Here is a 23,674-nt window from a genome sequence, read left to right as displayed (position 1 = left end):
CTGCTGGTTGTGCCACTGGGAGCTGCATGTAAGCTTGACTACATCAGCAGGAATTCACACTCAGTAAGGTCTGGGAAGTGCAAAGTGAACTTGCACGTGTTCAGGATGTGCTTCCCTGGGAGCGGAGCACCAACCTCAGCAGCAGCAAAAACCTCAAATCCACCCAGGCCTCAGAAGTTCTCCCCTATTTCACCAGAATGAAAACTGCAACTTTCTTCCCAATAGGAGAGGATCCTTAAAGCAAGTACAGAGCCGGTTCTCAGCGTTTTCCCAGTCTTTAACTGACATCTAGTGAAGAGTTTCTGAACTGCGCCTGAACGACCGACCTGGAAACTGTAGGATGAGACTGCCTCTGTGGAAGGCAGAGCTGTGCAGGGGAGAGAGAGCTTAAGCGTGGGGTGTACCAAAACGTACACAGCCCCCTCATGCTTCACTTTCCAGCACCTTCTCTACAGCATATCTTTGGTTGACAGCAGGTCTGAAACCTGGCCCAGAGGAATAAAGACCCAACAACCACACCACCTGCCTTTAGAGTCAGACGGAGCCAGCAACATCTGCACAGGGAGACGCCGAGTGTTTGCAGAGAGCCTGCTTTCTGTTTTATAGTCTCTATCATCTCTTGCAAAACAGAGAGGTTGGTTTATGATGTCTATTCAGGTTACCAAGCAACACCATCGCGGGCATCTATGTCACCAGTTACAAAACAATTCGGTTTGGGATACAAGCGGAGTGTGAGCGCTGTCAGCTCTCCGCTGCCCAGGTTCTGAAAGCAGCCTGCCACTTCCATCAAGCAGAAAGAGCCAACAAGCCCAGACAACTCTTCCCGATTCAAAAAGTTGATGTCCAAATTCTGCCCTTTTGTTTGCAGCCTTAGAAGGCTCCTCCTATCTTGTGACAGACATCATCTGCCTTGAGCTGAAGGAAACGTCTGTGTACCTTCTGCACAATCAGTGAGAACCGTTCTGTGTATCACCACAAAGCAATGGGGACAGGCTGACCAAGGACAGGCTCTGTGGCACTCACACCTCTCACCACGTGCTTCTGCAACTAAGCTGAAGCGCTCGTCCCAGGTATTCATGAGGAGTGCAAAGAAAATGGTAAAGCAGGATTCTGGTGGGGCCGACTGATGGGTGCTGGTAAAGCAGGATCCTGGTGGGGTTGAGTGATGGGTGCTTTCCCTACGCATGCAGCGGAAGGAAGGGCTCCCTGCCTCTGAGCAGCTCCAGCTCCATCCCTCAACAGAACTCTTCGCCAGTCCGTGCCTGAGCTCCTGTAGCTCGCACCCGAAACGTGGCCCAGCATTACAAAGAAGCCGTAGCTCAACTCTTCAGCTAATTACAGGTTCAACCCTCCTGCAGGGAGGCCTGCTTGGAGGAAGCTGTCACCCCAGGACTCGGCCACAAACACACAACCACAGCACTGCCTGCAGCCCGGTGGTTGCCACACCTTTAACCCGGATGCCAGCAAGGTACACCTTGAGCTCAGGCTCATCACTTGGCCTCCATTACAAATCTCTGCCACGCTGACTCACTAAAATTTCCATCACACCAGGTCTTTGTTCTTCCTAGGCATCTCCCCACCATGAGTCCACTCTCTAATCACTGTGAAACTCTTTTTTTTTGTCATCAAAAGATGCAACTAGAGTTGTCAGAGCTCCCAGGCCCAGCTCCCAGCCTCTCCGAGCCACAATTGCTCTCACTGCCCCCTCGTTTGTACCAGTTCACACGAGGGCATCTGAAGCCACCTTCTGCTAGAAGCCTCCAGTGCAGAGGCCATAAATTGCTAACAGCACCTTCCTTGTTCTGCCTTCCTTTTGGGCATTCTCAGCCCAGGGCTTTTCACTGGCCCTTCCCTGACTAAGCACCTCATCCACCCACTCACAGATCTTTTCTCCCCTACAGGTGCTCTCAGAGGAACACAGACAGCAGCATTTCCCACTAAGCTTATCACTTGCCCTTCCTCACTGTATGAGGATTGTTTTCACACTTTGTCACCAGGGAAGCTACAATATTTTACATCCAAATTTCACAATGACTTGCAAGTCTCCTAGCGCCACCGACATCTGAGTGCACAATGCTAACTGTGCCTTTAATCATAACACGCACATGAGTGGAGGTGACTAAAACCAAAGTAAAATGAAGGAGAGACAAAGAGATGCTTAAACGAAGTGTAACATCGTCCTGCCTGTTGTTGCAGACACCGTCAAATTATGGACAAGGACTTGAACCTTTAATAGCCTGAAAAATTGAGTATGGATATATCATACCGACCAGCCAAAATATTATCGAGGTATTTTTGTTTCTGCTTCCCAACTGCTGCTCAATCCCTATTTATTATCTGCAGAAGGTCTCTGAGGACTTGTTCACCTACAAAGTTTGACTGATTTAATTAGATCCCAATCATTGTTTTCCACTTATGTGGTGCCAGCAAGCTCATATGTGATGGCTTCACCGACAAGAGAATACTAAGGCTTGTAAGAGCAGTGCTAACCAAGTCCTAAATTCTCTCTCATCAGCTTACAGATAGCCTGTGTTAAATACAGCTTAAACCAGTACAGAAGGCTTGCTAACAGTCATGAATCTAGGAAGGAAGAGTCAACAGGCCAAGCGAAACAGCAGCATTTATAACAACCCAACCACACATCACTCCAGAGACGTTCTCAGCCCAGTAAGATGAGACAGAACCGATGCTTCTCTTACCTGGTAATAGTAGTCAACATACTGTGGCTCATAGTGGTGAGGCCCAGAGTTTTCAGGAGACAGGACATCTTTCAGTAACTCTTCACAGCCTGGCAAACAGAAACAAAAGCAAATGGTCAAGCTGAGGGCTTGTCTCCCAGAGATTACATGGACAACAGAGGAAGAAACAGAGTTGTAGTTAGCCTGCATGCACAAAACCTTGAAAGACAGCTCCAGAATATGTTTAAATAGTTCTAACAAAGCTCTGCCTTCAGAGCTGTGCAGGGCACATATTCAGCGTGTGACACTGCCATTACACTAATGCTGGCACAGCATGGCTGCTCTGAGCTGCAATGAAACCTGCACATTGCCTGGCTTGGGCAGCTGTCCTGAGGAATGGAGACCACCCCCACCCAACCGCAACCTCTGGACTCGCAGGCCTGGCATTAGCCAGCATCTGCTTGACATCAGCATCAGCAGAGCTGCTTCTGATTCCCTCTGGTCTAAGGACGGACTGGGCAATACCCAAATGTCACATAATCCGCTTCAAAAAGAGCTCAGTCACGGAGCACACAGTGTTTGGCAAGCAAATGTTCACGTGCTGCAGTCAGATCTTCAGCTTCTGTGTTTGCTTTTGTTAACAACCACACTAACAGCTGGAAAAATCAATGTCCATGTTTCCCCCAGTCCTTGTCTCGTCTGAAAACCTGAGACAAATATAGAAACACTCAAATCACCAAATGTCTCATTTCCCATTAATTACCAGTGACTGCACTTGGCATGTTGAGCTGCAGTGATATCAGGCCAAGTTATTTCAGAACAACCAGCTTTCAGCCTTGGGCCTGAACTGCACACAACCTCAGCATGCGTACATTCGGAGGCAGCAATTAGCCAGCAGTATTCCTCTTTTCCATCCATCACTAATGCAATACATTTGCCCGTGACACAACACACTGATACTCATGAGGCAGGTGAGTCAGAGAAGGCAGAATAATGCAAGGAAGTGTGAAATATAAGGATTTATCCTGTTAGCTGGCCTTCTCTCTTGCTTTTTTAAAATAACGAAATAACATCTCTAGGGTAGAAGATACCTTGTGGTTATGGAGGGGAGTCCCTTACGAAAGAAGGGAGTACTTAACAGGGAAGGTGACCAGATGGAGGATGCCTAATGATGATGAGGGATCAACGTGTTTTCCCTGTCTCCTACACAGACGCATATGCCAGAGGCACCACCAGGTGGATGAAGCAAGTGATGTGGTGTGCATTTTTTACTTTTCTGGAGAAGTCAGCAAGCAAGAATTGTGTTATTGTCATTTCACAAAGAGGAGCTCACATGGGAGTAACAATCCAAAGAGATTATTTACCATTATTTACCTTCTGAAAAGAGGCAAAATATTAAAACGTTTTTGCCTTGAGACAGCATCTTTCTACATAACTTGCTTTGCCTGTGGCTGTCACATTTCCAGCTCGCCCATGGTCCCTTTCTTTCTCCTGGCTTTAGCATTATGTTTGTCAGCCTGTGTTTGACTAAGGGTACTTTCTAGTCCTCTTACAGAGGATTCAATTTACTGTTTGTACCTTTTGACATTTATAACAAAATCTTATTACTTATCAAACTACCTCATGCCAGCACCCACTGTGAGAGTCTTTACATGTACGGACTGCTTGCTCTGCTAAATGCTCTCTGCGTGATACGGAGCACGTACTCGTTAAAGTGAGTTATCTCCATCAAAATGGAAAATAAATGCCAAGTGCTACACAGCAATGGATGTAGATTTGTCTAATGAAGGAGACGTGTTTACACAGTTCTAAAAATTCCCAGCTATATCTTCAGCTATAAGGTTAGGTCTTATTTTCCTATTTCAGCTGTACTAACAGTGCTTCTAGCTAAAGACTTCTAAGCAGTCAGCCTTTACTTAATTAAGCCTCTTAGATAAGTGTACCACCTTCCCCAACCTTTTTCTTTGGTGGGCAAAAGTCACAAAGGCTGTGGGTTTTCAAAGGTGCAAGAGGCATTTAACTACCAAACCTCTCTGCCTTGTTTCCTTTTGAAACACCAACCAGACTGGTCTCTTAGAGCCAGAGTCACAAACGGCATCCAGATCTCCGGGATCTCAAATCTGGAGTTTAGCTGCAAGGTCCTCTGTGTCCCCTCTTTGCTGCCCAGTTCTTATCTGATATTTTTCCTGATCACAGTTATTCATTTTCTTTGACCATTAAGGTCTATCTCTTCATGACAGCCCTTGACCATTTAAATTAAAACGTATAATTTTCTCAGTAAAAACACACGGGAGAAAAAGCACCATCTCGTCCATACCTAACCTACTTGGGGCAGCCCTAACCACTTCTTCACGAGAGCCACCTGGCACAGGCTTTCGTGTCCTGGTCCAGAACCGCAGAAGCCAATCAAGCACTTGAGCCATTTCCAGAACATCACCAGGCACTTAATCCAATTTGTTTACCGAGCTGAAGAGCTCCACTTGGCAAACGGAGCCAAATCTTCCTTTTATTGAAATCACAGACTGAATTTCCATTGACACTGACAGACTCAGGATGTAGTTCATCTGAGACCACCTCCTCCTACAGAGGTGACTTTTTGTTGGGAAGACATTTGAGCGTGCAGCAACCAGCGTCCCCTGTGGGAGAGGTTTGCTGAGTACGATTAACGTGCTGGCATGACAGCTTGGATCTCCTCATCCTGCTGGGAAGATTTGCATGTTATTACACCCGGCAAAAAGAGAAGAGGAAAAGAAACTGCTGAGAGGCCGTTCTCCTTCGGGGTTACTCAAAAACACCGCTGCTACCTTGCAGTCAGCTGGACCCGATCCAACATCCAGCAAACCAATGGAAGGATGCCCACTGGCTGCGAGAAGCTTAGGATCATGCCACCATTTTCACTCCGCTTAAGAACTATGTTTAACAAATAAATGCTTTGTTGCTCATTTCCCCCATCAAGGCACAAACTGCCATCCCTAACCATGGAGGGCTGTGGTGCTGCTCTTTCCCCAGGGCCCAGCCCCTACCACCAGGGCAGCGGGTTTTGGCACAGTTGGTAAATGCATCGCCTTTCTTGCCTAGCGTTTTTCTGCAACACTGCTAATATATCTCACCTTTCATTTCCCTTATCTGAAGGATGATTTGAATTTTGCAAGTACTCTACGAGGTTTACACAAGGGGCACACCATAAGAAGGGGACTATATTAACCTGCAGTGTCTCAAATACTGTTCACGTCTTCTTATTACCCAAATATATTTTGGCTTGCAGCCTGGGAAATGCCAGTGAGCTAAATGAAAGTGTCACAGTCCAGAAAGGAAACAGGAAAAAAAAATCAAGGTTTACTCTGGCACGGCTCAGCGTGGAAACATGAAGGCATTGGACAGCAGCTTGTACAGGGAGTTGTCTGGTCTGGCACACAGGGTGCTTTCTGCTACCAGTATCACTCTTGAGGACAAACGTTTTTGCCTGGGCTTGCAGAACTGCCACGATCGGTATTTCAAGCCATGCAGCAGTATGCACCCAAGGCTAGAGTCTGTCCATAAATAACCCACTGCAAATAAATGAACGGATACTTCCCGGCTACTTTAAGGACCTCCTGCACTGAGCTGTCCCATTGTTGCTATAATTTCATTTTCCAGGAAACAGTAAAACTGAAAGGCACTTCTATGGCTGTTTAGAGATATTTCACTTGAATGCCTACTTGTATCACAAGATTTTAACGTGTTCAGTTTTCTCTCACCCTTGCTATGGCTGGGAACATCTCCTCATGCACATTTCTGGGCAGCATTTGGCAAGGAGACCCAGCTCCGCTGCAGTCAGTGAGGCAGTGAATGGAGGCAAAGAGCTAACCCAAGGATGGTTTCAAGTCCTTCTGCATTTTCTACAGCTGGGCAAAAGCATGCCCTCTGTGGAGAACACTGCTGAAGGGCTGTGCATCGTATAAATCACTGTCCAGGGTGACAGAGATCAGGAGCAACCTCATATCTGGAGGAGGAACTCAGTTACCAAACCGCAGGAGAGTGGTGAGGCTGCTGTTTCTTCGGCTAGAGACACGTGGTGAGCCAGCACAGAGCCAGCTGCTCTTGTGCCCCTCAAAAGACTGCTTGACACAGCAGTGTGTGTCACATCTCATGCACCAAAGCACCAGGTCACTCTCTGATCTGGTTCTGTCAAAATTATTGAAGTTAAACACACATTTATCCAAAGTATGCCAAAAGCAGAAGCGTACACGGCTCCTTTGGCCTGAACTGGATCGGGAAACAACCTGCAATCTGGGAATTCTTTGCAGGGACAAACTGAAGTAAAAAGAAAACTGCCTGCACTCTGGTAAGAGAAAGATGCTGCAGAACAAGAAATCTAAGTATCATAACCACTAGATCATTCATCCTCTCCTTTTGTGAAAACACAAGTATTTCTGGAAAATACCAAACTAATGCTAGTAACCTCTCCAAAGGCAGTGCTGGCTGTCCCAGAGGCAGGTCAGGCTCATCTTTAGCCCTAAGCAAAGATGATGAAAGTGTTTTCCAAGTCACTGAAGGGGAAGACGTGAACCTTTAACATTTTCTGTTTGCTTAGGATGCCAGAAATGACTTCCCTTACCACATAGTTTTAGATATTTACCTTCAGTTTCATTTAAAGAAACGTTTTTCACACTCCAGCAGACAGTTAATTTGCAAACAGACACTCTGGCTGCAAATAAACACAACTGCAGCAAAGTGGTTTTCCTGCAAATGTTCCAAGAAGGAGACTTAACCCATGCTGTGTCAGGCAATTTTCACAGGCAATTAAACAACTTTAATACTATAGGAAATCAAATCTGGCTACGTAATTGAATGGAGTTGGTTCCTGGCATTCTTCCTAAGACCAATAGCTTTTTACTTCATCTACCCTTGGATCTTTAATGGTGTTTTAGACCCGTTTATGGTTTCAGGCTATATTTAGTAAAATTTAGTTGAGTCTTAGCAAACTCTGACGTACTTTTAAGAGCAACCAAGTTCAGTTCATTAAGAGTTTTAGCCTGACTCACAGAAGGAGGGCTCAGCTCTTTGCGTTTACCATGACAGTCCTTCTCCCTAGAGCCAGACCAAGTACTGCTCCTGTTTGTAAGACATCCTTACTAGAACACACAGACTCATCAAATCCTCTCCAGCTATGGTACATTGCGAAGTTTGAGATCTACAGCTATAAGCCTAAACGGGCTCATAAAGACTTTGATGTTTTCTGCTGTGCTTAACTGAAATTCTTGTGGTAGCACAGCTCTTCTGCTCTTTAGAACTGGTATGTATTGCAAATACTGGTGTTCAGCAAATAAATACAAACTCCTCTTGTGTGAGTGCAACATATCCATCTCAAATTCTGTACTGGATCTTTGGGGCAAAGCTGATGCAATCCTATTGTCAGCTATGGGACTGCAAATTAAGAGAGAGAATCAAAACTCAGCACTGGTTCTGTGGAAAATGTTTGTTTGGAGCAGCTAAATGAAAATATAAAAGCAAATTAAAAAAAAAAGTCACCAGTGAAACAGAAGGCCAGAAATACTCTGCTCTGGAAAACTTTCTTTTGAAAAAACATCAAATTTCATACTACATTATTTTCACAGTACTGATAACCTGCCACAGTGGGAGCTAAAAGAACAGCCAACCTCACTTTTTTTAGCATTTCTTTGAAGCTTTGGGAAAATCTGTATTCCTGGAATTTTCATCAAAATTACTAGGACCTTATGGAGAAAATAACTACTTTTTCCAAAAGAAAAAAAAAAACGACAACTTATCTACTCACATCGGGACTGGTTTGAGAAGTTTTCCAGCCAACTGCAGTAATTAAAGATCCAAGAAAGCACAGGGATGGATTTTTGAACTGTCTGTGTTACTATTTTGAAGACTCAAAGGTTGCTATTGCTGAAGGTGGGGAAGGGTAGAAATGCAGAACTGTGCTTCTCCCAGAGTTAATGAACACGAAGGGCTCCTACATCTCTGCATTTTTTAATATTATAACAGATCATCACTTTAAAGTCCTTATAACGTCTAGAAGATGATTAAAGGACTTTTCCTCCAGGGGAACAATAAGCTGTACAATTTCATTTGGAAAAAAACACAAAAACACAGTGATTCTGCTAAAGCATGAAAATTCATTACTGCAGAAATGCTCTGTGCTGGCACGGCTCAGCCTCTCCCCTTATGAAAGCCATTGCCCTCCAATTACTGCACAGTGGTTAGCGTTGTTTTCTTGGTTTAAATAAGAAATGAAGTTGGAATATGTTTGCCTTTATCTTTTAATTCTGCATGAATTTGTATTCACATTTTACCCTCTCATCTGTGTGAGCTGCAACACCAAGGTCAGCAGGGGGAGCTCGCTCTTTATTTGTCGGGGTTTGGTGGGTTTTTGGTGTTTTGTAAGCAAAGTATCAGAGTGGAAAGACTACCGTGAAGAAAACAGAAACCTTAAAACAGAAGGAACAGATCAGACTTAATTGGAGCCTGCTAAACAGACCAAGAGCCTGGTCCTGCAAACACTTACCAGCCTGTAGAGCACATTAGAAATAATAGTTCCACTCAAACCTTCAGGTATTACAAGTGGCAGAAAATATTTACTGGATTGCTACAGTAAGTCCAGTACAGTAAAAATAGAAATGGACTCCACTGAGCAAACAGTAATGGATCCCACGCTGACCCTGCTGAAATCAGTGGGAATTCAGCCTCCGAGTGACGTTCTGGCTGCTCTCAGAGTCCCTGCGCAGTGCCACTTCACAGACCGTTCTGGCTTTGACACAGCTGCTAGGTAAGAGGGTACGGGTGTTATTTCATGGCAATTGCTCTCCAGACCGATGCAGTCATTAGAAATAAAGGTATGCAGTGAGCAGATAGCAAAGGCAGCTGCAGCAGGAGCAAAATCTTCCTATTCTGGAATTCCAATGAAAAAACTGCAAAGCTTTAAATTTGATGGCAAACCTGGCCCTGGCAGAGCCTATTTGCATGGGGAAAGCAGCCCAGACAGCAGGGAGCTCAGCTCAGACACTGAGGTAAAGTGCTTTAATCCATGAAGGACAAGCAAAAAGAAACAAAGCTTTCCATAAACAGAAAGCACCTCTGCCTGGGTAGTATACCGCCCCAGAGACGCAGTGGGAATGAGTTCCTCCAACACGCTTCTGCCCTCTAACGTTGATACTTCTTCTGTAAAAGTCCTCTCCATCACTTCCAAAGGTCCCTGCTGTCAGTGAGACTCCTCAGCACATCCCTCCCCATGGGACCTGCTGTTCAGCAGCTGAAGATCGTCTCTTCCAGGCGAGAGTCCCAGCAACCTTGGTGGAGGTACATGACTCATACATCACGAGGTTCATCCAGCTCAGAGGCACTGAGGAGGAAGCAAGGTTGACGTCCACTTGTCAAGGGCCATGGCACTTTTCATTTTACCACACAAGAGTGCACAATGCCCTGGCTTATGGAAAAACGAGAGGCCGAGCTGCAGGTTTTAGATGCAGTGTTTAAAGTTCTCCTTTCAGTGAGAGCTGCTACCACCCAGTTACAGAGCAGACATTGAACGTTCCAATGTTCAGGATTTTTTCAGGCTCCAACGTTTAGTTGTTGGCTAAGATCCAGACCCAGATCCAAAAGGGTTAAACCATCATCATCAGAGGTGACTTCTTTACCACTGAGATTTGAATCTGTTCTAGATGCTTCAAGCCTGATGTTTTAAACACAAATTCAAGATACATTGAACTAACAAACAAAAACTTGACATTATTTCACCTCTGTGCAGGAAGAAAGTTCTTCAGCACACTATAAAGGCAACTATCTGTCCAACAACTTAATGTGAAGCCTCATAAATGAGAAATATGGCAAGGCATTAAGACAGTAAAGTTTGAATTTGGACATTTGGCTTCAAGTCCTAAGAATAACACAGCTTCACACTCCCTCACTGAAAAAAAACAGTGGATTCATAGTAGCATTTCATTTTGCTCTATTAATCTGATTACCCCAAGTAAATAAAATAGGCTGAGATGTCAAAGTATTATATTCATAATCTGTTGCTGCCAATGCAAACTGCTTTTGTTTGAAAACAAGCCTGCTGCTCCCCTTGGGATGTGGCTGCACTGAAAAGTGAGAGATGGAGGCTTTCCATCCTGAACCGCAGACATACATTTTTTCAACTTTAACACGACCGATTTATTTTTAAGAAAAGTGTGGCTGGTAGCCGAAGACCAATAAAACTTTCACACTGTGAGGTAAGCAATAGAGCCAGTTCTTAAGCGATGCTGTGAAATCACACACAACAATGCCTTATCAGAAATAGATACAACTGCTCCCACGATTATACGCACTTGGCACTGATGTGGTTTCAGTGTTGATACCGTTAATGATGTGCTACAAGAATGCTATGTGATGCTGCAGAATTGGGAAATTTCTGTCTGTTCACATATACACACTAACACCCATCAAGCATACCATAAGATGTTCCACTTAAGGGCTTTAAGGTTTCCATAAACCTGGAGTACAACGTACTCCGGAGTGTCTGACTTAGCCATGTCTTTGCAGGACTAAACCTTAGGTTATGAATATATGAACCAGCTCCTACACGGTGGGGCAGGATGAAAACTCCCAAGGCATCATCCCTCCCTGATAACCATCATTATGCACATGCTGTCCCTCACAGTAAAGGAATCGCAGATGCCCATTCCTTCCCTGAGGGCACCGCCCACTGACTTCTATTTGCTCCAGACAAGGGCACATGTACTACAGATGAGATGTTCTCCTGGCTCACACCTATCCCTTATTTATCCCATTTCACCCACCTGAGCACACCTTTAGGCTGTGAACTACAGAGGATTACCAGAGGCACAGAGCTTGTGGCTGCCTTAACCCAGACCCCAGTTTACTACAGCATTTCTTAGACCAGGGAAATGTCTAGTGTAGGCTTTAGCATCTAGACATCTATATTAACTTTCCTTTAGGGCTTTGTACTGCCTTCTCTTCAAATACAACAGCATCACCTTTGGAAGGTGTCTCCCCAAACATGGACTGAGAGTAGCTCTCACAGTAATTTCACATAATTATACACTGCTCTCAGTTACCATAAACTTTAATTAAAATTGCTATGGTGTCACATTCTTGCATCATTATGGCTTCATAACAGTCTCGTTGTAGCAGACTCTCCAGAGGCTTCTCCTGGAATCACGCTGCAATCACTGTGACATTCACCCTGTCCCTGAAGTGAAGCCTCTGGGCTGTGACGGCACTCTGGCACTTCACTAAGGACATACCAGGTGTCCCAACAAGGACAGGCTGAACTATTTTGCTGTGGGAAGCTACAAAGCTAATCAGCAGCAGAACAGCTACAGTCTCTCTTCACTGTTTGCTTCATCGCCCTTTGGCGACGCTGTAAAGCATAATAGTGTCTATGCCTTCTGCCACGGACTCTGTGCAAAGGAGATGGTTTGATCCAGCCGGTCTCTACCTTCTGGACTCCTTAACTTGTCCAGCCTGTAATTAACTTCTTTCATTCCAATACAAGTTCCCAAGTACTTTGAAAACATGAACTAACTATACCTTGCAGGTATCTTGAGAAAAGTATAATAGTCTTAAATTTTCTAGTAGAGAAATTAATGCCCAAGGGATCTTCAACTTCCTTACGAAAATCAACAGTGGAATCAGAATAAGAACCTGGAAGTATCAGACTTTGACACTGCCTGCTAACCACAGGGCTACTCTTTCTTCTGCTACATTTTGCTTTAAACCACATCACATCTGTTCTGAAAAATTAGCAGTAGAGCACTACGCAAGCACCTGTGGACGCAGAAACTCTAGCACTGCTCACCATTGACACATAGGTTGCACAAGAAGCAGAAATGCATCGGCTCTGTTCCCAGAGCTGCCCTACTGTCACTACAAATAATCACAGTCAAAAGAGAGGAAGCAGCCAGTCCAGCCATGTTTCTTTCTGTCACATAAACCCCAGCTAATCTTAGATCAGGTATAATTACATTGCTGCACCAACCAAGAACAAACCAGCTACAACAAGAGCAACACATGGCCAGGAACATTCAGCCCTTACTGAAGAGGTCACCACCAGCAATCCTCAGAAACACAGAACTCAGAAACACAAAAATAAAAAATAAATTAAAAGCCTAGCTCTAGATTTTTATTTTTTTAATTCGTAAGAGACAGAAAAATGAAAGCCAAGAAGGACTGGTGGGGATTGTAACTGTTTATGCCTGTATTAACCAGAAAAGCATACTGCTGCTTCCTACCAAATATTTTGTCTTTGATCATTACATTTCCTGCAACCAGAGAAACATTGGTGGCACTGAAGTCGGTAATTTTTATGAAACATGCACATACCTTTGATAGCAAAAACTCCATGACAGAAGTCCTTAAAATTGATTCTTCCCAAGTCATTTGGGTCCAAGTACTTTGCCAGTTTTTCCACCTAAAAAAAAAAAAAAAAAAGAAAAGATTATAAAATACGTGTTGAGAATGGTAATTCATCTTTTGCTCAACTGGCCTATAGCTTTCACAGAAGACCGTGAGTGGAAGAATACCCGCAACATTTACTTGAATCATTCGAACTGTTCTGCAAGGAGAAATCACAAATGGATTATCTGATGTCAAGCATGGTACATTGCATTAAGCTCGGGAGCTTAATAAGGGGTCAATCTGTGACCTAGCCTTTCATCTTAGAGAAGGGTGCTAACAAAATCTGTTTCCCTTAGGGCCCTTTTCATTTACACAGCTCAAAGAAAGTTAAAACCTTTATGATCTCCACCCCTCTTGCCACAAATTACTGGGGAAGAAGAAAAGATGTGCACAACCCATACTAGCCTCGTTCCCTGAAGCATCCAGAGTTAAGCAGTGAACGTTCTTTGGCCACTTAGGATCAAAAAAAAAAATCCTTTGCCATTGCAGAGAACACAAGTTTGAAAATACAAGGGTATAAACAAGTATATGTGTATACAAGCAAGGAATGTATTTATGTAATTATAGTTATAGTCTCAGCTTCACAGTTTAGCATTTCTGAACACTAGTTGTTGTAAAATGAGATTATACGGCATTTAAACGCAGCCACCAAATTGGCATTTGCCCCAAAGAAGGTCTGGCAGATTGCTCAAGAGGGAGAAAAGCAGTCCAGACAGGAGAGGCTGTTGCGTGCTGAGTTGTCTGGATTAAAGGAACAGAGAGGGTTTCCACAGAAACAAGTAGCTGAAGAGGGAGAAAAAGGAGAGGGGCAGAGCACGCTGGAGACAAAGGAGAGCGGGCACCACGCTGGGACACCCAGCTGGCTGTTTCCCTCTGCCATAAACACGCTGCATGACATTGTACAGGTCCTCCCCGTGCCTCCTCGTGCCGTACCTAGCAGGCAGTGTGCCGAGGCAGCCCCTTGCTGCTTGCAGGCACACTCACGGCCAGCTGCAGCACAGCTCTGACCTTGATCTGGGCCCTCCAGACACCCCGGAGCATAAAGGAGACGAGCGTAGGAGGCGAGGGCAGCGGGCATGTAGGATGCTCCACAATCCTGGCAACTACAAGAGGAGCTCAGATATGTCAGTCTGAGCAGCAACAAAAGCCCAGCTGGAAAGCTATGCAGCAAATGAATCCAGATGACCCAGTTTCTCATTTTTCTATTTTTTTAACATGCTAGCGAAAGCCTAGCTGTTTCTTAAAACCCTGCAGATAATGCACTGATGTGCGTGTGACACCTCTTCCTTCAGATTCTCTCCGTGTTTATAAATCCTCTCAGTGCTAATAAATGCCTTGATTAGCCAAAGACCTCATTTAGAACAAACCAATCTACAACTAACAAAGGTGTTGGGATGGTGAGGCGCAATTCCGCATGACACAGCAGTTCCTGCTCTCTGTGGGTCCCCTTTCTGTCCCTCCAGGTGGCAAGTACCTGCGAGGGCTCAGCATCATGACCCAGGGCAGTGCCAGAGGCACAGTGGGAGCTATGTTTGGCTTCTGAGCCAAACAAGGGCCCTGAAACTGTGCTGACAGCATTACCCTGAATAGTGCTGTGTTTCTTTGCTGGCGACACCCAAGAACAGACAAACAAAAGTTTGCTGTACCTCGGGTTCAGGACATCATGCAGTTGTCCCTGTTCTTCTCAGTGCAGGTGGGCATTCCCTGTGTAAGGAATTTAACAAGACCTTGCCTTGGTTTCAAGCCTACAAGCTCCTCTGCTTGCAGGCCTTAAGCAAGTTACCTCTCCCCCATCACACCAAACTGTCTAACCCACAGCTGACAGTCTTCAGCCTCAGAAGGAAGAAGAGAATCTCTCAACTGTCTCAGTCACAGAGAGAGAAATGGATCTGGAGTAGGAGAGAGACCCCTAATACCTTTCATGCTACACATTGTAGACCTGCTTACTATTCATTAAGATTTTGTCTTTCACTGCAGTAAGAGCAGGAATAGTGTTGTGTTGAAACTACAAGCCAAATGGTCCAACCACGGATGGGAAAATGACACACTTCTTACATACAAAATGCTAGGCTGAATGAGAAATGAACAATTTGATCCTTACATTGCATCCTTTCACTTCTCCTTGCCTTAGGGAAAAAAATCAAAAAAAAAAAAATCATCTCTTGTTCTTAAACATGACCCCAGGAATTGTGTTACAGCTGTCACCTATCGTGATCAAATTCCTACATCTGGTACCACAAGCAATTAGCACAGTCCCACTGATTTACAGCAGCAGAAGATATGGGTCTGTTTCCAAAACACGGCCACTTCACTACTGTAGAGTGGGTTTAACGCATACACGATGAGCTGGAAATCCTTCCTGAAACCAATTAAATGGATACACGCCTGGTACAGGAAAGCTGGGTCGCTGTTATCGCTGCTCACCTGCACAAACAGCAGAAATGTTACAGAAACATGAAGCAGCAACAGAAATTCCTTTCTCTGGGCTATTTTTGGATGCATTCAAAGCAGCATAATCACACCGGCCATTGAGGCTGGCAGCAGCAAGATTTCAGGGCTGAAAATCTTCTTGATCACTGTAGCAGCTTAAATATGCGGCAGATGTGTCAGCTGGTGTAACTCAGCCTGGCCCCGATGGCGCTGATGCAGACCTCAGTGAGGCCACTAGCTCAGCATCTGTCCCCGTGCAGATACGGCAACAAAATCTAATCAGACACCTGTCTGCTGGGTTATGGGATCAGCCTGTAACTCTCTCTGACAACTGGCAAGCTCCCATCATTGCAACGTACATAAATACTCTTTCAGATGCTTGCGGGCTTGCTCTGGAGAATCCTGTTTCCTGTAGGTCTCTTGCTAAGAGGCAAGAAATTGTGGTTTAGGTTTTAATGTACTGATTCCTGCGGCCAGCTGGGAAGCCCCTACACAACTTCATACTGTGCTATAGCACAGTGGTGCCACTCGGTGTTTCCAGCACGTCTGGCCTGGTAAGTTTATTTCTGACAGTTGAGCCAGTGACTTTAGTGCACCAGTTTCTCAGCTACACACAATTATATTTTCTAACCTAATTAAATGAGATGTTATATGTCTGGATGTATTTGTTACAAAGCAACAGAGAATGCATTCATTTTTAAGTTCGAGCAATGCCTTAACAGTAAATGAAATTATCACCCCAGCAAAACGCTTCAGTCTCCAGTCTCCCCGCAATCCAATTGTGCAGGTTTTCAATTAGATTTTGTAACGCAAAGAGCTGACATCAGTGCAGAAGAGAAGAAGAACTTACAGAATGGCCTGGTGGAATTTGTGCTGATCCTCCTCATGTCTTCAGCCAGCACTGACCAACACAGCTCCAGCACAGGTCGAGGCCACAGAGCTTTTATCAGCCAGGACTACATTCAGGTATAAACTTGCATGCAGACAGTGCCTGGATACACACGCATGTACTGTATATAAGCCCCTATAGACATGCACAGTTTCAAGCCCCTAGTGCACTTGAGCATGCATTTTTAACAGTTGTTTTCTGGGATAAGGCTAAGAAGCTCTTTGCTACAGGGACAGACTTTTCTGGGACATCTAAAAGGGGCCCTCAGACAGGGCTTCTTGGTGGGGCTGTAACACGAGCGAGAGCCAACACTTGGTTTAAGCAGCACTATCTTGTTAATCCCAGATTGAAGGCATTACTTGAAGGTAAGCGCAATTTCAAGCTGTGGCCAAATAAACTATGCCATCGCAGCCACTCCTAAATCTTCTCTGCTGTCTATACTGTGTCAGCCATCCTTCTGCTTCACTCTAGAGAAATAATGTCCTCTCCACCTCCTTCTCACAAGGGGTTGACTCCCAGCAATCAGTCAGAAGCTATGGCACTTATTTATTGCTTTGGGAGGCGTTAAGGGGTTGTCAGCCCAACAGCCAAGCTGCGTGACAACGAAGCCTTTTTTGCAGTCAACAACCCCATTGGGCTTCCAGATAAACTACTCTGCTAGCAAACAGGGAGCAGCAGCCTTTCAGCCCTGTTAGCAGAACAGGCAGTGCTGCCTGTTTTTGCATATGTGGATTAAGCAGGCGGTGCCAGTCTTGGACACGGTCAGACTCCTGAGCCCCTGCATCTCCAGGCAGGGCTGGGCTCTGTCTCCTCTGCTGATGCCACTGCAAAGGACGCAGGACTGCAAACCCAACTGCTGCCAAAACTCAGTGCTGAAACAACCGGGTAACTGTTGTGGTGCCTGCAGGCAGCACAGGGAACGCGCTCCAGAGCTGAACGCCATCGAGATGAGCTAGAGCCAGGGATTTAGGCTGCGGACTGACACTCCTCTCTACATTGCTGCACTGAGCAGTCCCCCACCATGTGGGACAGCACAAACAAGGATGGGATTGCAAACCTTGCAAACTTTCTTCGTTGTGGGAAGAGAAGGATGAGGACAGAAAAAATTAGCTGCAGGCTCAATAGTCCAGCTGGTTCTCCTGGCAGCTGCAAGGGTCCCTCTAACGAGCTCCTCAGCAGACATCCAGTAGTCTCAGAGAGAAGTAATAAATCATTTCTGCTCTGGGAAACAACTGGAGAAAATCAAACCCTTTGTTGCTATTGTTTAGCTTGCTTAGATGAATGGGTGATTATCCTTTCCAGGCAAACGTATTTCTCCATTGTAATAACTGGTCACTTCAGCCAAAGCGTCTGCCCCTCTCTGTGGCATTTCCCAGCTATACTGAACGTGCTGCGAAGGGATGTCTGCCCCTGCTACTTTCTGATAGGTAACAGCAGTCTAGGAACACCTGAGAGTTGCTTCAGCCCAAAGTTTCTCGCTATGCTAGCTAGAAGGAGCCCCTAACTGTGGGGGACAGCTCTGCGTTTACAGCAGAGGATAACTCCTTTTTCTGAGCTCTGCTCCAGTGAAAGTGTGAAAGGACCCTGCCTACCTTCTAGGTTCCCACAAGAGCACCAGGCATGGGGACAAACCCAGCCTTCACTGAAGAAAGGAAATCCAGAGTGTCTTGTAAGGAGTCCGCTGTAGCCATGCGGCAGATATATATATATATATATATATATATACACACACACGCTTTTTTTTTTTCCAGCAAGGATTTTCCTCCTGGAACCTGAATCCTGCTGCCATCTCCAGCAAAGAAAAAATTCAGGCCTCTACTGACCTCCCTTAATTTTCTTCAAAAACTGGCTAGCCCGGGGGAGATTTGTTACCGCACAAAAAATGGTAGAGATGGCTGCAATTGGAGAGCCCCACGCTGGCTCCATCCACCAGCATCTTATAGCAGGATCCAGGTCACAGCCAGAAGATGCCTTCTGACATACCGAACTCAGCTCAGCAGTGTGCCGGCATACTGCGGGAGTCTGGAAGCACGTCTCGCCCTGGAGTAAGAGCAGGGAGCACCTGGGAGCAGCAAGAACGGCAAGAAGAGCACTCGCAGGAAAGGTCAGACCGTGCTGCGGCAGCGGCATTCGGGCAGCATCTCCTGAAGCATGAGAATGTCTTAGAAGTTTACGCAAGCTCCCAGCAAAAGGAGAACGCATAGGTGAATGCTGCAGGGAGGAATTAGAGAGGTTCCCACGTAATTTATAAAGGGAGCAGCAGCACTCGCTCTGATTTTAACAGACTGGCCTTTTCTGCACCTGGGGAAGCGGCATGAGATCACACCCTCACCTGCTCTCCCCTTGCTCTGCAGGTCCTGCTCCTCCACCACTTCACTCTGCAGCCAGCCACAGACATCTAGCCCCCAGCAATTCTTCACCTTGCATCTTTACAGACAACACGAGTTATGGACTTTGCTGTTTTCTTGCTTATATAACCCCCTGACACGATGAATCTAGCTGGGAATCAGTTCCCCCTAAAGGGCTCCTTCTAAAAAAAACCCGCCGTATCCACGATGCACAGGCTGACAAAATGGGAGTCCAGCTGGAAGGGACCTACAAACATCATCAAGTCCATCCGACCACTTCGGAGTAACCAAAAGTAAAAGCGTATTATTAAGGGTATTATCCAAACACCTCCTGAACCCTGACAGGCTCAGGGCAAGGGCATCAACCGCCTCTCTAGGAAACCTGTTCCAGTGTTTGGCCACCCGCATGGTGAAGGAATTTTTCCTGGTATCTGGTCTGAGCCTCCCGGGCAATGGGTATTCAGGAGGCCCAGCAGCACAGAGTACCAGCATCTCTGTTGCAAGTTGGTAGGATTGGTCCTACCCCGAAGCTATTCGGTAATGGCATTCAGACTGTAAGTAAATAGAAAACCATGATGATGAAATTTGCAGATGACAGGATGATAAATAACAACAACGCAGACAGTCTCACACTCCTCTGGATAGCTTCCTAAGTGAAGCCCATACAAACAGAGTATGGTTTAGGCACTGCTATGCAAGGCCACAAAACAGAAAATACAAAAGAAGAAGAAGTAAGAGTTCACATCTACAGAGAGGAGGACTGTTTTCGGAGGAGCTAGGATTTATAGATTCAGAAGTTCTGACAATTACGGGGAGGGGAGCAAGATGAGGAAAATGATTTTACCTTGCATTGGAGGGACCAATACTAACAGTTGTGTTACTAACGCTCTCATAAGAGATGCTGAAAACCCAAACAGATTGCAGAGAAAAGACCTAACATTTAAGGGCTGTGGAAATGCTTTATATGACCAAACTTCGGGTTCTCTCCGTTTAATGTTGTAAAAGAGAGACCAAGGGTTGATTTGTGACTAGGTATAAAGACTTCCGCAAGCAGGAAGTTGCAGGTTGTAAAGGACTCTCTGCTCTAGCAGGGGAAAAACAAAGAGCCATTAGCTGCAAATTAAAAGACCCAAATTAGAAACAAGGCACGAATTTCTATCAGCACAGTTCTCTACCCATGACAACTATAAAAAGAAATGGGTGGACTCCCTCCCATCCAAGGCCTTTTGAGTAGACAAGATACACCTGCCCAGAAGTTTTACCTAACCTGGAGTAAATGGGTTACGAGCTGTGCTGTCACCATTTCAGGACACCTCACGGGATAACCTGGTGCTCCCCCTGAACCTGACCTTCACGCACATGAAGGACGACGTCCCTAGTCACACATGCAAGATGTGGAAGGCCAGCGCTTAGGAATCACGAGTCCAACCAACAGCCAGCCCTCACCACCCTGTGCTGACAGCCTGTCTATCATAAATGATTCATGACGCTCCAAACAGCATCACAAATTTCCACCGGCTGCTGCCCGATCCCAAACCATGCAGGAGCATACATCACAGCTGGAAACAATGGCTTGGAATTTGTTTTGAATTCTGATTTCACGAATCAGTCATTGTCCCCTAGTGCTTTATACGCTGGCTTCAAGCCTGCAAGTTGACATGCCAGAGAGATTTCTTTAAACAGAAACTACTGTTCCAGTTTCTGCTTTAACTGGGGACACCCAATTTACCAGCTAGAAGGCAGATCTTGGACTGTATCCTAAATGACGTAAGCAAATTTGTTGAATAATCTTGGCATTGACTTTGAGCAAATTCCTAATTCTGTCAAATCCATAATCTTCTGTGCAGCACAAAAATCTGACTAAACTCAAGGTAGTCCATTCACAGGCTTTCCTGAGTTTAGCATCAAGGACACAGAATTGCATCTTCTTCCAATTACAAACTGGGTCCTTGGGGACCCAGATGGAGGAGAACACAACCATGACGCTGCTGCCTTTTGCAGTGAAACATATCAGTGAATTACAAAGCCACAGAGTGAGACAGGTAGTTGCAGAGGCATTGCAGGTGGTTGAGTGCACTCAGAGGAAATGGGGAAGCTCAGAGTGTTCGTTTGTTATTAACGCCCTGTGTAAGCGTTACCTGCCTCAGGTGGGCAACAGATGGGAAATGCAGCTGAGCTACAGAAACGGGAATCGGGCAGCACCACGGCACGCGCACAAGAGCTCAGCTTCCACCTTCAGAAACGCAAGGACACCGAGTGCTCTGCGCATGCCCAGCTGCACCTGCCTCTTCCTGGCAGAGCTGTGGATGTGCCACTTCCCAGCAGGGCCACACAGGATGGAGAGCAGGTAGCAGCTCCTCAGCCATCCCTTAATGCTCAGCTCTGTGTGGGACACACCAGACACACTGACCTTGCTACAACACACAGATATTGCTAAACTCAACTGCCTTGCAGACAAACCTGTCCCACTGAGCCGACCCTTATCTTCATGTCATCTTGTTTTCTTATTCTGTTCAACAGCATCTCCTCTTCTGAGAGGAAAAGACTGAGCCATATGGAAGTGCAGAGAGAACACAGAGATGGATTCGTTTAAAACATTTTCCATAAGCTACTAAGAGAACGTAGTACTCCAAGAACCTCAGTGAATGCATGTGTGTAGCAAATACCCAGGCAGTGCCAGGAAAATCAATGCTACGCCTTCTGTTTTCTATGGAGAAGTCACTTGTGGTTTTTACTACATGTGATGACACAAATCTAATTTGGGATCACAACAAAGACAATTCTTGAGATATTATATACTCAGATTTTAGAGTTAACATTCTTATAGCTTGGATTTTCTCCACAGCGAGATCTAGAAGTGATTACGACTAAGGAATCCCTTCTCTTATACCACATTACTCGCTGGCTAGCCTCTCTACTTACAGAGCAAGGCGTTTACTACCACAAAGAATTGCTCATAAACTTTGAGCAAAGTGACATGCATAGCTCTGGCCAACAGCACCCAAAAAAGGACCACTGCCTGTTTTATTCATGAAAATGAATAAAATTCATGAAAATTAATAAAACTGGAATCAGAAAGTTTTCCAAACTTCCTCAGAGGACACATCCCAAAGTGACTGCCCCTAGCTACAGAATTTACTTCCCTCCCATCCCTCTGCAAGCTACAGACCACAGGAATCCTGGTGAGTTTTTCCTCTGCCTTGTGCACATTTGGATCAGGTCTCCGTGGCAGGCAATGCCCCAATTGCTTACGCAGACAATACCACTGCAACAGCATTTCTCACTTGGTGCGTCCATCCTAATGCAATGTGGCAGCCAGCAATGAGCAGGCACCAGAACCGTAAGACCAACATCTCTCCGCAGCCTCTTCCACCATCCGTCAGCCCATATGTGAGAACCTCTCGTTTAGAGTCACTTAGACATAGCTGACTGGAGAAGGAGGCCGTTTCCCTCCTTCCCTCTAATGCTGCATTGCAAAACAAGACGTTTGGCTGAGCCCACCGATCTTACAACAGTCTATGGGGAATCCCACACAGTCTGGAGTACCATGGGAACAGAGAGCAAGGCTAAAAATATGCCGGAGCCATCTGTTCACTCTACAGTGATTTGTGGTGGTGTTCTGGAAAGAAAGAGTTAACGTGATAAACTGCTTTCCTAAAACCACTGATTCACTCACTTGCTAAAACAAACAGGGCTGCATTAATGCCTTCTCCTCTACTTCTGCCAGACCTGAAACCAAGGCTTCCTGAAAAATAAGGCTGTTAGCAGAAGCTGTGACAAGCTGAAATGAAGCGCAGCCCTTTATTGTCTCGTTCATTAGCATAAGTCAAATACAGCATGAACCAGTCAGATCTCAGGTATGCCATATGCAATCAGTCGTGTGGGTGCAGCGTGCTCTGCCTTTAAACAACAGGGAGGAAGATGTTTGGGTTACATCAGGCTTATCTACAAGTGATGCAGCACGGATTCATTTATCAGAGAAAATACTTCCCCCCTCCGCAACTTATGGTGTGTGATCCTTCCCATCAGTGCATAAAGCAAACTTGCACAGAACAATGGTTTTCATGGCTTCCAGTTGTGAGACATCAGCCAAATGCGATCTACTCCAGGAATAACTACCATTTTTGAAGTAAAACTGGGGAGAGGTGTGGGGCAAACAGTGCCAGCTCCTGAGCCAACACCTTCTCAGTGCCTTCCTTGCTGACACATCTGCACACTTTAATTGAGGTGTTATCACAGGCAAAGAGCAGGCACAATACCAGAGACCAGCAGGAGGAGGCTGGAAAGGGTGGGGAGAGCGGAGCAAGTCTGAAGTATCCCTGTAAGTCACGGCATGCACCTCAGGCATCCCCTATGCCAGCTCCACTTGTGTGTAAACACAGTGCCCAAAGCCAGAAAGAAGCTACAGAAAATACATCGAACCAGAACCTAAAGCTAACACAGCTGCCACAAGCACGCTCCAGGCTCATACTGAAGTCCAGGCAGTCGCTCCAGCCTGCACAGCTCATGCAAAATGAGAACCTGGCCCTTTTCTGTCAGCCATGTTAGGGCCCTCTCATTGCTCTTCCCCGACCCACACTTCAGGAACACGGCTAAGTGCGACAGCAGGCTCCCGAGACACAGCATCACCCAGTTTTGACAGCAGCATCCTTACAGGTTGCATTTCTAGCCTCACAGACAGAAAGCAGGTAGCACGCTTAGTCACGTCTCGACTGCCTGCTTTCATTATTACTTTCTTTCCTTAACGCACAAAACCGTTCAAACACACACAGAGCATGGCACTGCATTGCACACCAACACCTACTTTCCAACACAGTTTAGATCGTGGTCTGCACCGGGGTCTGCCCAGCACGGCGCAGGCTGGGCCTCCTCCAACTCTCCCCAGCTCACTCCTGAAGGCGGCTGTTAAAAGGGAACACGCT

The 23,674-nt window shown here is 45.8% G+C and overlaps 1 protein-coding gene across 2 annotated transcripts in view; it reads right to left on the bottom strand.

Moving 5' to 3' along the window:
* RAB11FIP4 (RAB11 family interacting protein 4) overlaps positions 1 to 23,674 on the bottom strand; it is a 118,366-nt gene that overhangs the window by 65,261 nt on the left and 29,431 nt on the right. For both annotated transcript variants that reach the window (XM_083805383.1, XM_083805385.1), the window contains exons 2-3: positions 13,011 to 13,098; positions 2,700 to 2,788 (exon numbers count right to left, since the gene is read on the bottom strand). In XM_083805383.1, coding sequence (XP_083661509.1) covers positions 2,700 to 2,788; positions 13,011 to 13,098 — 177 coding nt within the window. The remainder of the gene's footprint in view (positions 1 to 2,699; positions 2,789 to 13,010; positions 13,099 to 23,674) is intronic.

Source organism: Anser anser (assembly GCF_964211835.1).
Source record: "Anser anser genome assembly, chromosome: 19".
Lineage (NCBI taxonomy): Eukaryota > Metazoa > Chordata > Aves > Anseriformes > Anatidae > Anser > Anser anser.
The sequence above is the reverse complement of the archived record's forward strand: the minus strand, read 5'-3'. Positions and strand labels throughout refer to the sequence as shown.